Source organism: Mastomys coucha, unplaced genomic scaffold, assembly GCF_008632895.1.
Source record: "Mastomys coucha isolate ucsf_1 unplaced genomic scaffold, UCSF_Mcou_1 pScaffold12, whole genome shotgun sequence".
Classification (NCBI taxonomy): domain Eukaryota; kingdom Metazoa; phylum Chordata; class Mammalia; order Rodentia; family Muridae; genus Mastomys; species Mastomys coucha.
This window is the reverse complement of record NW_022196894.1, coordinates 11,696,634-11,712,103: the sequence shown is the minus strand read 5'-3', so window position 1 is coordinate 11,712,103 and position 15,470 is coordinate 11,696,634. Positions and strand designations below refer to the sequence as shown.

The following is a 15,470-nucleotide window of genomic DNA, read 5'->3' as shown; positions in this document are numbered from 1 at the left end:
TTTTTTTTTTTTCTTTAGAAAGAGCCAGAAAGTAGGTTAAGGCTCTGCTACTTTCTTGATTCTGGTGCTTTTCTAGGGCATCCTTTACAATCTGTCTAAAGCTGAAGCCACATGCCTCCCAGATACACACCATATTGCTTCTCTTAACATAAAAGCAAATAAAGAGGGTCTTTGAATTTAGTGAATGTGTGTGAGGGAGCTTGGGCAGCACACACACTAGATGATTGAGATCTTGTGGAACTTGTCCAGTTATGAAGGTGCCGGGATAGAATGCCTCCCAAGGAGCTGGAACTCCAGAAAGCTATTCTCTCCCAGATTCTCTTGAGGGGTGGAGGGGCCATTACTGGTGGCAGCAGGAAGTAGGGATTGGTAGAAAAAGATCTGGCCCAGAAGTCATGGGTCCTCTAGCATTCAGTTCTTACTTACAGTGCTTGCTACTTTTAGTTAAGGTGTCCGTCAACTTCTGGAGCTTCTTTCTGTTCATGATGGGTGTTAATAATACTAGATCTTAGAGTATCATCTGGAGCATAGTGCCAGGAAGCTCCGGCTCCGGAGCCCCAGGCAGAGAGGCAGCTTAGTGTAGCCAGCCAGCTTGGCTCTGCGCATTTGCGCATTTGCGGTCCTAACAGACAGTGTGGCCATGGCAACGCCTCAGAGGTCTACCAATTGGTTCCCAGGGGCGGCACGCTAGAGGTGAAAGCCACCTCTGTGCGCAGAGCTGCCATGGCAACGGCTGGGCCGGACACTGATTGGCTCCTGTCAGGGAGGCCCCCCATGTCAGCTCAGTAAGGCCTGCCAGTCCTGGCTGCCCAGCACAGGCACTGTGCCTTCATTTAGTAGCAATTGCAGCGTTTCAGCCTGACACTTTGCAGATTGTATTGTTTGCCATGTTGGAAAATTTTATTTTCACTTGTCACACCATGATTTCGGTTTACAGCTCCTCAAGACTGCATCATAATCAGAAGAGTAAGGTGTGCAAGATGGATAGATGTTTTGTATGATGAGCACAAGAGCGAATTAGGCTTTTCAAGGAGATCTGTGGGGGTGCTGGAGGGAAATAGCTGTGTCATTAAAACAATTGTCAGAAGGGAGTCTCTCTCTCTCTCTCTCTCTCTTTCTCTCTCTCTCTCTCTCTCTCTCACACACACACACACACACACACACACACACCACTCTTTGGAGTGGGAGTTTTCGGTCAAATTTGCAAAAGGCCAGTGTCAGACTTAAGTTTTTTAATTAAAGATACATACTCTTATATAGAAATAGGTTCCCACTTAGGTATGGGTCATAACTGAAGTTTGATTTTTTAAAAATTCTATTAAAATTGATCCTTTGCTTATTTATAAGACAAGTTCTGACTCTGTTGAAAGAAGGAAAGAAAGAGAGAAAGAAAGAGGGAAAGAAAGAAAGTGCTGTAATACTTTTTGCTTTATTCAACAGCACATGGGTGCTCTACTTGAATTTAGACCCAAGTGAATGGGTTACCTCAGAATGAATCTTCAGAGCTCAAAGGCTGAGAAATTACAGTAATTTATTGTAAACATAATATCCTTTTCAACCTAAAAATAGATAAATCGTGCTAAGAATAAGGAAAAGCCCAAAATGAAATAGTACCAGTGTTGTGGTCCCTGTTTTTCTTTTACTATTTTATTTGTACAAATAATTGCAATGTTGTTTAAAACCAGAATCAAGAACCCAAGGTAACTCCAGGGACTGTTTCTCCTTAAAGAAAGTTAAGAACTGTTGAGCAATATGAAATGATGCCAGTGTCCTTACATCTAGAAGCCTGAGAAGCTCTGGGATGGTAGAAGCAAATAAGGACTGGAAATATTATGATCTTGCTTTCCATAAAATCCTAGAGTTTGTCCCTTACATTACATAATTGAAGTTGTGAAAGACAGGGAGCATGTTAATGACAAAATCATGGGCATATAAGGTGTCTTGGGGAATGGGCTTCCACTGATGGGGAAACAAGTTGACAGACTGGGTGTATGTCTTGGGGATCAGTTTTCCAGTGATGGTGAACACACTTATGAGGGTGTCCCAGAATCCTGGTAGATAGCACACATTGGATGCCTCTGGGAGGCACAGATAGATGAGATAATTGCTTACTTCACAAGGCTCTGTTCACTTAACCTGAAAAATAAATCTAGGATCAGTGTTGAAGACTGTTGAGATTAAAGCAGGCAAGTGACAAACATCTCTTAACCATCAAACAATATTTTAAAGAAACCTCCTCTGCTTCCTAAGGTACCATTGAGTTAAAGAGATCTGCATGAATTGTGTGCAGCTCATTTCTTTGAGGTATGAAGACAACCTCAGCACATCCTTGTGAGGGTAATCATATTCATTTGAGATATGCTTTGTCAATACATAAATAGACTTCAGACCACCTATTTGGGTCTTGTGAAAAATTAACATTCTTTTTGCCTGTTTTGTTTGCTCCTCACAACACCCTGCATATCCCTGGCACAAAGCCTCAGTCCTAACTTCAAACAACTAAGGTCATCCTACATAGGTCTCCTGAATCCTTACATTTGCCTTCTCTACCCTGAAAAAAAAAATCATATTGAACCATTCTGTCACATAAGAAATATGTTCTTCATGACTCTGCAGTTTTGGTGTAGTAATATTTCCTATAGGCCTGTATATAAAAGTATTAGTCCTTATCTTAGAGGAACTACGAGATGTGGAAATGTCACAGAATATGACCTAGTAGAAGGTTTTGCATAACTGAGGCATTCCCTTGAAAGTAGTAGAGATATATCAGTCCCTTCTCTGCCATTCTTTCTATTCTTCCAGGATGAGCAGATTTACTACACCATAGGCTCCTGCTGTGATGTGCTATTGCCACCAGAGTCTCAGAGACAATGTAACTGACTGTGGCTAGTTATAAACAACTACTCAATGATTTTTTTCTTTATATACTGGTTATCTAAGATACTTGTTTTGGTGATAGAAAGCTAATATACTGATAAAAAAATCATCTTAATGCTTGCAAAAGGTATGTGAGTATCCCTCCAGTGTTGCAGCTTATGTTCATGTGCACACTTGACCTTGAAACCATGGGAATGTTTTATGTTTTTCTATCCAGTTGTATTTCATTTGAACACATAACTGTCTTCAGCTGCATCCAAATAAGGATGAAATCATGTCAAAGAACCCAGCCAGAAACTATTAAATGGACATCATGTGACAGGTCAAGGTTGGGTTTGAACATGATGATATTTGGTTTCCTAGAATTAAGAGTATAGACTTGAGATACTAGACTTTCATTTTTTTCTTACACTCTAGGCTGAATTCACATTTAGTCTTGGTAGGTTAGCTACCCTTGAAGATTTATAGTCAAACAGCTCTTTAATAAATTATTCAATTTTACAGGTCACATGGATGAGAAGGAAACACATACAGATTCCTTCTTCATTAGCCATGGTGAAAGAGTTCTTGATGAGGTCAAGATTTCATTTTGGAAAATCTAAGAGCTGCTTATAAAAATCTGATTACATACACATGACTGTTCAATGCCCAGAGTAGGCAAGAGATCATAATACATAGGCTGCTGTTTCTGCAATTTTTCCCCAAAGTATCTGAAATGTGGAAAATATGTATATCTTATTCTATGCCAATGGAACTTCACAATTGATGTCTTCGGAGTCTCTCAAGCACTACCAATCAATCTAGAAGTGTGGTTCTATGAAACAAGCATGACTCATTCTGATGTACAGTGAATGACAAAGAAGAAAGGGGCTAAAGATGTGGTTTTAGAATCACATAGTCATTAAATGGTTCATAGCTGTAAATGGTATTCAGGCACTTGAGAAGCTGACTGTAGAGGTAGGGAAGTTCTTGCTGCTACGTTTAGGATCTGTTTTGGGATTAACATTAATAAGAACAATAGAAGATAATAGTACACTCAGCAGAGTGATTTCATTTGCTATCTACTTGAAAGCTGTTAATAGCTCATCATTAATAAAAATTTCTGAAACTGGACTTGACTGCTGGCAGATAACTGGGGAATCACATACATTTAACTTCAAATAATTAAAAACTTTTCTTCTTGTGGGCTCAGAGATTTACACATTTAAATAAAAACATAGCCTGACTATAGAATAATTCATCCATCATTAGTACTTATTCTATATGTAAAGTTTAAATTTTAAAGATTTTTTTAACATTTTAAAATTATGTGCATACATGCCTGTGTATGAGGATGTGTACAAGCATACCCATGTGGCCAGAGGCATACAGTTCTCCTGGAGCTAGAGTTGCATACATCTGTTAGCTACACATTGAGGTGAAGTCTTCTAAGAAGTGTTTTCTTAGGGTCAGCATAAATACCTGTGATCCAGAAGAGGTTAAAGTTTTATATTAAGCTGGCATCCAAACTTGGTAATGTGTATGGGCTTCCCATGTACTATTGGTTTTAGCAAGATGAAAATGTTAGGCTTGCAGGGGTATGCAAAGATGTTGATGCTTAACTTAGTACAAGGTCATGAGAAGCCATTCTTAAAGGAACAGCTACAATTGGGGTGGGAAACACAGGAGTGAAAAGATCATAAAGAGAAGCTGAAGCATGACACCATGTGATGGAATTAGAGTCCCTGAAGTGAGGTCATTGGCGAATGTGCAGCCTAGTTGCAGTGGTGATATTAGAACTATGGGATGTCTGTGACAACAATTGCAGGTAGATTGTAGAGTAAGCCTAAACATATGAGACAGTCTGTCTGTTTTGAAGATTGTAGAGTTTGGGATGTAGAGCTACCCAAGTCCTCTTGAACCTACACAATCATGAGTGAATCCCATGAGCTTCAGGATATTGGGCTACAGGATTTGATTTAGACTGTTGGATATTGGTTTGTTTTGATGTGATTGTGACTAAGCCCTGGATCTTCCTGCTTGGGTTAATAAAGTAATTAGATAGTTTTGGATTTAGAGAAACCCAAACTTGAGAGTCTCTGGGCATTTAAAATGACATAGTTTTGTTTTGTGAAGAGAATTTAAATTCTCTTCAAGGTAACAATTGATTATAATCCTTTAAGATACAGAGGACAGCAGGGCAGGGCTATAAGACAACCACTTTTTATTCTAGGCTTTGCAGAGCACAACGAGTCTCTACTATAGCATTATGAGGTTCATAAGCAATTTGGGGTTTTTGTCGTAAATGAAGTTGCTGGGAACTTATTACTATGAGTCTCTGAGGAAAAACCACAGTTTCTCTGTGGTAGAAATGACCAATCGATGGTTCACTGTGGGGAGGGTGATTTATGCTGAATCATCTTTTGGACAGAATAAATTGTATGCATTTGCTCTTCCCTTTTCACTGGACTCACTGATCTCTAAGCATGCTTGACCTGTGTGTGTGTACACCAATTAAATATATTACTTATATTTACCTTTATCACTACGTTAAGAAAGTTATCACTTAATGCTAAGTGTTACATCTTTGATATGAGACAATGTTCTGTATACATCTTTCTTCTTTCTCTAAGTATGATATATATACCTGTGTCATCACTCTACAGACAGTGGGACCTGAGACAATGGAGCTGATAAATGAGGTGCCAAAGGTCTCATGCAATAGTCACCTTTATTTAGAGCCTGAAACACTTTATACTCTTAGGGTTCAGTAGGGCCACCCAGGAAAACATCTCATGCGTTTAAGCTGTATACAATCATGAGGATAAGCCACACATGATAAAAAAACAAACATGTTTTTCCATAGAGGCATAATTAAATAACAACAGCAAGCAATAATCATCAATCTAAAGTAAACTCACTCCTATTCACTGTACCTTGGAGGAGCATGAAAACTTTCCAAGAACAATTCTATGTTTTGAAGAAACTGAGGTCACGAGACTCTTGCATTGTTTTCTTGGAGTTTTCTCAGGATTCTCCTCACGTGACTCCATTCCTGGACCATGTTCTGGCATGACTACAGTATCAGAAAGTACTTAGCTGGTTGTTTGGTACCTCACCATATTGGTCCAGAGAATATTACCATTGCTTTTTGAGTTCCTGTATACTTTTAACAGGCATCTTATCATAGTTCCTGAAGAGATCTTGGGATTATTATAGAAAAAGAAGATGGTGAGGAGAATAGTTAATGAATTAGCCCACAAACAAACCAGTTAGTTATAAGGCCAATACTTCAATCAGGTATTGTGTTTGTTCAGATTATGTTCCCTTTCACATGCCAATGTTCTAATGATCTATGGATCTGGATGCTTAGAGATCAGTGAGTCCAGTGAAAAGGGAAGAGCAAATGTATACAAATTTTTCTGTCCAAAAGATGATTCAGCATAAATCACCCTCCCCACAGTGAACCATCGATTGGCCATTTCTACCACAGAGAAACTGGTTTTCCTCAGAGACTCATAGTAACAAGTTCCCAGCAACTTCATTTACGACAAAAACCCCAAATTGCTTATGAGCCTCATAATGCTACAGTAGGGGCTCGCTGTGCTCTGCAAAGCCTAGAATAAAAAGTGGTTGTCTTATAGCCCTGCCCTCCTGTCCTCTGTATCTTAAAGGATTATAATCAATCGGTTACCTTGAAGAGAATTTAAATTCTCTTCAAAAAACAAACAAACAAAATTATTCTGAAGCTTGAGGCTCAAAATCACAGCCTGTTTTAGCATTCAATTCCATGGGCAGTGTCCCAGATTTCTTGTGTGTACAGACACTTTTATCCCCACAGGATAGAGACAATGTGCCTACTTAGCTCTCAAAGGCTTTGTTCTTCCTTGGGTTGGTTTCTTTCACCAGGCCCTCATCTTCCATCTCCAGGGAAGCTCAGTCTTTCACATAGCAGAAAGAGCCTGAATAGATGCTGCAACTCTTTGAAGCCATGTCATCAGAGACTGACACATTCTACTTATTCAAGTCACAAGACTGAGCCAGATGCAAAGTGTGGGTGACAGGTGCCAAGTTAGGAAGAGCAGCTACTTTGGCAGTGCTTTACTATCTATATGGGGTGCTTTCTGCACGAATACATAAGATTGATGAGGTTAGAAACAACTAGGGCCAGTCATGAGGTACTATGGATTGTCCTACATCTGTGCCTAAGCTTTAGCTACTTATTTTAGGGACTCCACAAAAGCAGATGTAAAAATGATGAAGATCTCTAAAAGGTGACGGAAGAGGAAGGCAATTCAGAAGGAGAAAGAAGGATAAATATCACCAAGGTTGTTTGATAAAACCTCAATGAATTATTTCATAATTATCTAAATTATAGGCAATACATATAAGTAAATCTGCATATATATCTTAAATGATGATATATATCATATATATGCACTATACATATGCACATACACTTATATGCATACATATATACTCATATACATGAATATACATATGCACATATACACATCATAAACATATGAATGTATATTCACATAGACATTTATATACATACATATATATAAAATATATTTCAAATGAAGCTTTACCATTATATTGACAATGATCCCCACAAGAACCATAGATTGATAAATGCTCCAGTACCAGACTTAAGATATTTCCTTTAGACTGGTTTGGCAGGTTATTCCAAGGGATTTCCAAAATAGTATAGAACATTGGTTGTCCCTCAGAGGTTGAAGGTAAACCCTTGTTCCTGAAGACACTTCACACAGGACACAGGACTTAGATTACTAGAGCTGAATCTAACCCATAACCAGGGTCCTGCCCCCATACGGTCTAACTTCCAGGCTAACAGGAAATGCAAACTGCCACAGGAGATCAGCAACTCATAGTCCTATTCATCTGCACCACTCATGAGCCACAGTGATCAGTATGGCAAGAAATCCTTAAAGATGTAGTAAGTGGCATTCATATGCTGATGGTAATTAACAGCTGCTTAATTAGGCTTAAAGCCCACTCAACAGGAGGTAAATCCTATCTTGAAACCTATCCAATTCCCTGGTGCTAGTGAGGTCACAGCAAACTTCCTGCTCCTTTGCTTCTTACAGTCTTTCTTGCCCCATCTTTCACAATACTTCTCAAACCTTAAGAATAAGAATTGTACTGTCCATATATCAAATGGGGTTAGGTACCATACAATCTCTTTTTCTCTGCATTTTGAAAGTTATGGCTGTTTGTAATGGTTTCAATCTGTGGGCATAAGAGAAAATATTTAAAAAGTAATTAGGAATTATGCTGGTTTAGTCAAGTAGTAGTTATGGATTCTTCTCCAAGGTCTACAACTTCATTATCCCTAGAGAGTTGGCTAGGTTTCCTAGTACCAGACATTGCTTTCCTCTTGTTGACCTCAAGTCCAATTAAGAGTCATTGGTTACAATTAAGATATGGATGTCATTATTGTAAAGTTTATCATGCCATGCTAGTTGTTATTATGGTTCATAATCAATCAAAGCTATTGGTTGTTTTCCTTCCTTGGAAGATTGCATGGTGGCTTCTGGTACCATGAAAACTAGTTTTCAGCAAGGAAGCTTTCAAATCAAATCCAGCTTGGAGGCTCTGAGCTCTTTGTCTAAATGGCATGGTGTCTTCAGCCACAGGCGGTTACTATTCACTTCTGGGTGACAACAAGGTTAAAAGCAATAATCTATAATGTTTTGGTAGTTTTTTGAGAATGAGGTCTTCACATGCCTGGTATTGGGAGTTTTTATTTAGATACTTTATTGGGGGGGGGGATGGCTTTGTCAGCAGTCAAAATGGGAAATTTTCATTAGAACTATATGTTTTATGATTTTTATAATTTTTCCAGACATCATTGCTTTTATTTTACCCTCTTCCCTTTTCTACACTTATTTTCCTCCTTACCCCAATTAAAACTTCTTCCAATTTTTCCATCCTGCTTTCAAATCGCTTGTACCTGCTGTTCCTCTCTCTATTGCTCCTATTTACACTTTGTTTTAGAGAACAACCTCCATTTAGTGAATATCATATGCTAGGCTTTGTTGTCTGTTCTAACAAACCATGTGACCAGTTAGCCTTTGCGTTAACAACCCCATTGAGTACATACTACTCAATATTGTGTGTTCTACATTTGGGAAACCAAGGGTGAGATAGTGTGAAGTTGCATAACCTTCTCAGTATTAGAAACTAAAGGAGGATAGGACTCAATAACCAAGAGACTTGTGCTTCCAAGTGGGTTGATGATTCTTCCTCTTCCATATAGATTACATGTGTCCTTGAATGTGTGTGTGTGGTGTATGTGTGTGAGCATGAGTGTGAGTGTATGTTTTGGAAGGCATTCTTTTGCTTACATATTTCCCAAGAGTTTCCTGGCCTTTTGATTCTTAGGGGCTATTTATATTTTACTATGAAAGTTCCGTTTATCACTTGCCACTTCTTATCAGCTGGCAGTCTCCGAGAAGCTGTTCCCCTTGGAAGACGGATGTAGACAGAGCTTTTGAGGTAAAAAAAGTATTTTATTTCCATTTCCAAATGGAAATTGCTGAGTGTTTTCAACAGACGTGTATACACTGTCATTTGAGAGCTAGACCTTGCTCAGATCTGGCTTGTAGGCTTTTATTTCTTGGCTTAGGTACAGATTTGGCTTTCATTATTATTTGTATTAAAAAGCAGGCTTTCTCTTGCAAAGAGATGCACCAGAACATCAGAGTCTTGTCATCTGAAAGCAGCCATGTATTTATGCATTTGAAGCCTCATGAGCATGCTTGCTTGCTTTGTGTGTTTTACCACATTTTATGTTAGGTACTGAATGTACCCTCACTGCCATCCCAGAGTGAGGCAGATTTATCCATGCTTATAGCAGAACTTCTGCCTTTTGTGTTTAAAGCTTGATAGGAGGAGTCCTAGGCATTGTTCAAAGTCATATCAACTGCTTGGGCTACCACCATAGAGGGCCAACTGGATTAAACAATACAAATCTATTGTTAGCAGTCCAAGACAGAAGTGTTGTCAAGGCAGATTTAATAATGTGAAACAAAACTGTGTGCCTACAAGTCCCTGACTTCTGGAGTAGGAGCTAGTTATAGACAACATCCTCCATCCCCAAGTAGACAGCTTACTCACCATGCTACACGTTTCTAGTCTCCAGGATCTCACTAAAGTGGCCTGGGGTTCCCTGCTGTCCCACTAACCAGAATTCCTAGAGCTGTCAGTTTGTCACAGGGGACACTGGAGTCCTAGCTTTGGATAAGGCACAAGCTTACATCTTCGTACTACCTGAGACTTAAAAGCAAGGTCCCTCTACATTCCGGGTGAATATTCTGGAAATCCTTACAGGTTATCTGTGCAACTGACAAGGTATCCTGGAGAAAATTAGTGGGAGTTTAGAGACCGCTTCTGTTTCATGATGTGAGGCAAGCATATGGGGGAAACCAATGAAATCTGTGTCCTCTGCATCAATGGAGCACGCATGGGATATTTTGAAAATTAAAGGTCTCCAAGCCCTGCCTTTAAAAAGTCTGGTCCATAAGGATTCTGGGAAAGTGTCCTTGGAATGTTTTCCTTAAAAGTTCTATAAGCAGTCTGACTCTTGGGAGAACTGGAATCCATTCATTTTGAGAAGTTCTGTCTTCCTTTGTTGCTCATAGAAGCAGACTGGAAAGAGGAGCTCTGGAAAAGAAATTCTGTTTAGTTGAGAACAGCATTGTAGAACTTCTCTCTATGTGGGGTGAGCTACTCGTGTATTAATGGTGTCAGACAGTATAAAACACCTCCAAGTTGCCCAGGAGCAGAGTCCCCTAGAAGAGGCTCCTGTAAAGCAAACTTACACATTCCATCACAGAGTAGCTGAGGGCACTCCTACATAACCAGTATGTAGTCTGCCAAGGAACCATCTTGCTGGTATAGGTCTTCAATATTTTATATTTAAAACTTGCTCTTGTCACATTTGGGAAATATAAGCTTCTCTGTCTACTGAGTAATTTTCCCAGTCTGGCTGGGGTGGCCTGGCAACAGTGCGCAAGTCCCGAGACTATCTGTGTTATCTCTTTTAGACATGCTATGGTGTTAATAAAGATGAAACACAAGATTGACCCTTCTGTATCCTGGAGATAAGATGCATTTGGGAGAGTACACGTCAAATATAAGGAAATCCTCCCAGGATCAACATGAATCCCTAGGACCTAAAGAAATTGTGGCAAGTTCCATGGTCTTAGTGTCTGAATACCTATGCTTTAAATATGTTGAAAACTATTCCTTGAGGCTACAACAAAACTTCAAGATACAACATTAGGAGGTGATTTGGTCAGTATATAGAAGCCTCAAGCCTTGGTTTTGTATCTTGATTAAAGAAACTCTGGAGAAGCTTATCTCCTTTCTCCATATTAATGTAGCAAAAGGACAGCTGATGGTTAACGAGAGGCTGGCTTTCCTCAGGAACTGGATCTGCTATCACCTTGCTCTTGGACCCCTGAATATTTAAAAATAAATTTCTATTGTTATAAGCCACCCATATTTACGGTGTTTCTGTAATATAGCAGCCCAGAGAAACAGAGAAGATTTAATTTTGAGATACAGGATGTTACTTCAACAAGTATTTGCAATCCTATATCTTGCTTTTATAATTGGATCATGAGCAGTTATTGATGGTGTTGTAAAAGTGTAAATCCTTAAAATTATTTCTGCTATAGCTTATATGTCAAAACCACTGAAAAACACTAAACATTTGTATTTGTATTTGTATAGAAACAAAAGGAGGAAGGGATCTGTAAAAAAAAAAGTTGCTTAATTGTAAACTTTGAGCTGACTTAGCAGCAATGTATTTATATATATATATATATATATACATATATATATGTATATATATATATGATTTATCATTAATGACAAAATGAATGAAATGGTATCTGCACAGCTTTGGGCCAGTTTTGTGTGCATGGCTTAAAGGCTTAGGCATTTTATTCTTACATTTTGATAGTTTCTTAACTGTTTCCTGCTGCCCGAGGTTTAGCCTTGAGATTATATCATAGCCAGTGGTGACTTTTAGGCATAGAAAAAGTCCACTATAAGGTTGCCTCTTTCTAAAACGTGGTACCTCTGTTACCCATACCTTTGTTGACATTTTTATTCAGTTGATGTTTCTTTTTGTAACATTTTATTTTCCAGTGAATGATAAGAAATAAGAACTGGCAAGCCAGATCAACATGGCAAGGGGACAGATTCTGCTGACAGCTATGAGTAGTCTCTTGTAGTGCAGGGGTATGAGGACAGTACAGCAAATTCAGTGAGATACTCGGGAGAAAAACTGGTGTCTTTGAAATGTCTCTTTCTATCTTGTGACAGCTGTATGAGTCCTGTACATAATCATCTTTAATCTTATACTCCTGCACATTCAGTCCATGGGATGTCAGTAAAATAAGTATCAGCCGGTGTGCTCTGCATTGAGCTGGTCCACCCTAAGCCATTAGTTTTGTCCTTCCAAGGCTAAATTAGAAAGGGAATCTGTGCCTAAAGAGAATGTAGTGCTGCTCTGTGGGCTTTATGGCATCCAAAGGTTTTGCCAACATCATGAAGAAACAACAGCTCAACAGGAAATGTACAGCTGATGGATGGCTTGCTACTTAAGACTGTTAGAGTGAAGCAGCAAATGTATTTCATGCTCATTCTTTCACAATAATAACAGGGAATTGTAATATTTTCTTAGTATATAAAAGTGAGAAGTGAACATGCATCTAAATGCTAGTGCCTGGTGATATACAGTGGGTTTCAGATTTCTCATTGGACACACAATCACTTCTAAAATGTCTTTACTTTTCCCACATAGCTGGAAAATCTCTAAAATACTAGCTTCTTTACTTTAATCAGAGGCAACAGAGATTTATGGAAGATTGAAGAGGATTAATGAAGTCTCTCCTTATGAGAAGTAGGAACATGCATGGAGTACAGCAGTTCTCAGAGACCAGCTTTCTCCACAGCCCTAAGGCTGAGCAACCTTTGTATGGCGAGTCATTCTCAGTTACAGCTACTTTCCACCTTTCATTCTGCCCTTCTAATTTTAAGCAACATCATTTTTAACAATTTTCTTTTAAAATTTAAACAGCAGTGCTTATTTGCAAAAGCAAAACCTGACAGTGTGGTATGGCGGCCTCTGATGAGGTCATTTGGTGTGAAGACACTGACAGGAAAATGGTTTGGACCTAGGATTAAAACTGTAATCTACAGGATTTAACACAGAGTAAAACTCACTTTCTTAAGTTTAGAACTGTGTGTGTGGTGGTTTGAATAAATATGACCCCTATAGACTTATGTGTGTGAATACTTGGCCCATAGGGAATGGCACTATTTAGGGGGAATGGGCTTACTGGAGTATGTGTGACCTTGCTGGAGAAAGTGTGTCACTGTAAGGGTGGGCTTTGAGGTCTCCTGTGTTCAAGCTACACCCAGCATGACACACAGTCTTCAACTGCCTTAGGATCAAGATACAGAAATCTCAGCTCTTTCTCCAGAACCATGTCTGCCTGCATGCTGTCATGTTTCCCACCATAATGATAATGGACTAAGCCTCTGAAACTGTAAGCCAGCCCTAGTTAAATGTTTTCTTTTTTTTAAATAAATCTTTTTTTTAAAGATTTATTTTATGTGTATGAGTACACTGTAGCTGTATAGATGGCCGTGAGCCATCATATGACTGCTGGGAATTGAACTCAGGACCTCTCCTTGTTCTGGTCCCACTTGCTCCGGGCCTGCTTGCTCTGGCCTCACTCAGGCCGTCTGGTGTAATACACTGTAGCTGTCTTCAGACACACCAAAAGAGGGCGTCAGATCTCATTACAGGTGATTGTGAGCCACCATGTGGTTGCTGGAATCCGAACTCAGGACCTTTGGAAGAGCAATCAGTACTCTTACCCGCTGAGCCATATCGCAATGTTTTCTTTTATAAGAGTTGCTGCGGTCATGGTATCTATTCACAGTAATGAAACCCTAACTACTAAAATGTGTTAATTCATATTTCACACACAAGTATATATGCTTTTTTTTTCTCATTTTCCAGGATCCTCAGATAAGTTTATATACATGGATATTTTAAATAAGAGAATATTCTCCTTCTTGGTTACTGAAATATACTGCTACCATATTACTTCTGGAACTATGCTCCTATATAACAGAGATCACAAGATATGACAAAGATAGTCTCCTCCTTTTTCCACCTCAGTAAGATGATTTGTTCATAAAATAATTAGGTACAATCTAGTAGTTTCACAGATGTCCAACTGTTCTTGGCTTCATGGGACCATAAAAGAACTGATGCATCTTCAGTGTACTTTGTTTTGAAGGGCTGTCTTTGAGTTTACTTCTGAAAAGGAACACAGAGTGACTACATTGCTCTATCTTCACAGCCTGCCTCGGTGCAGCCAACCATCTAACTGTAGATTGATGCAGCTGATTTGTATGGTCAGTCAACTGTTTTTCAAATTCAAATTTGTACACTCTTTTCAGTCTTAGCCTATGTTCTCTCTGATATGTCTGTCATGTCCTAGACAGACACTTAGAGGGGGAATGGCCCAAATGTAAACCTGTCTACTGTAACTGTGTTCTGTTCCTACTCAGAGTACAGCTTTAATCTTTTGGTTTGCTTTCTTGTCTACTCAGAAATCTAAAAATCTATGTTTGTACAGAATAGGCTGGGAACATAGTCTCTGACATTAGAAAAGTGACTTTCAGTAAAAATACTGCTTCCAGGAATCTCTAAAAACCCCTGACACTTTGTTGAATGTTGACAACTTTTGACAAAGTGTTGACATCTTTGAAGTCATTAAGGCAACTAGTCATAACTTCTCTAAACAGAAAAAAATCACCTTAATAGCTATGGAAATAGACTTGTGCACAGGACTCTGAAGGGACAGTTCATAAATGACTTACCTGCTTGAATCTACTGTTCTAGTTATACCATGGAATCCAACAGGGAGGTCTGATTTGTTACATATGTTTACTTTGTCTTTTAACCCAGTGCCATCACTGTTATTATTTAGTTCTGTTAACTTTATAATGTTATTTCCCATGAGACCACATGGTTCCAGAAAGTAGCTATACTTCTTTGAGAACAGATACAGGCAATTTCATAAAACTGTCTTCTTATATCCACTGATATTCTGCTTGGCAGTTCTTGCTAGACTAGACTTTTGCACTAACCACAGAAAAGATACACATATAATGTAACTTCTAATGGTGACTGAGAAACTGAGATCTGCTCCTATAATCTGGAAATGGATTCCTAATTTATGCTTATGCCATTTCTCATGCATGGAACCATTGAACACAATCTAAGAGATAAGTGTGTCAGGAATTTACTTTTAAATCTAGTAGTTAGTCTTCTCTTTTAACACTGGATATAATTCAGAGGCCATATTTCAATTTATGATATAACATATAATATATATAATATGTGTATATATATTTATTATATATCAATGCCAAGTAAATTATATATACATGATTTATGTTAATATATATGTTAAAGCCCAGATTTCTGTTTCATAGAAACCCTTCATAGAACAATGGTTATATACACATATGTAGCACATACATTACATATA

General features: G+C 38.6%; 1 protein-coding gene across 6 annotated transcripts in view; it reads right to left on the bottom strand.

Annotated features, from left to right (window-relative positions):
* Positions 1-754, bottom strand: part of Efcab1 (EF-hand calcium binding domain 1) — a 26,670-nt gene extending 25,916 nt beyond the window's left edge. For 5 of the 6 annotated variants that reach the window (XR_004116666.1, XR_004116667.1, XR_004116665.1 and 2 more), the window contains exon 1: positions 427-749. Coding sequence is in view for 1 of the 6 variants with exons in the window: in XM_031363177.1 (XP_031219037.1) it covers positions 427-484 (58 nt within the window). In the remaining 5 variants the exon portion in view is untranslated. Of the gene's footprint in view, positions 1-426 lie in introns of all 6 variants that reach the window. The other variant, XR_004116669.1, reaches the window with a different exon arrangement.
* Between the last annotated feature and the right edge of the window lie 14,716 nt (positions 755-15,470).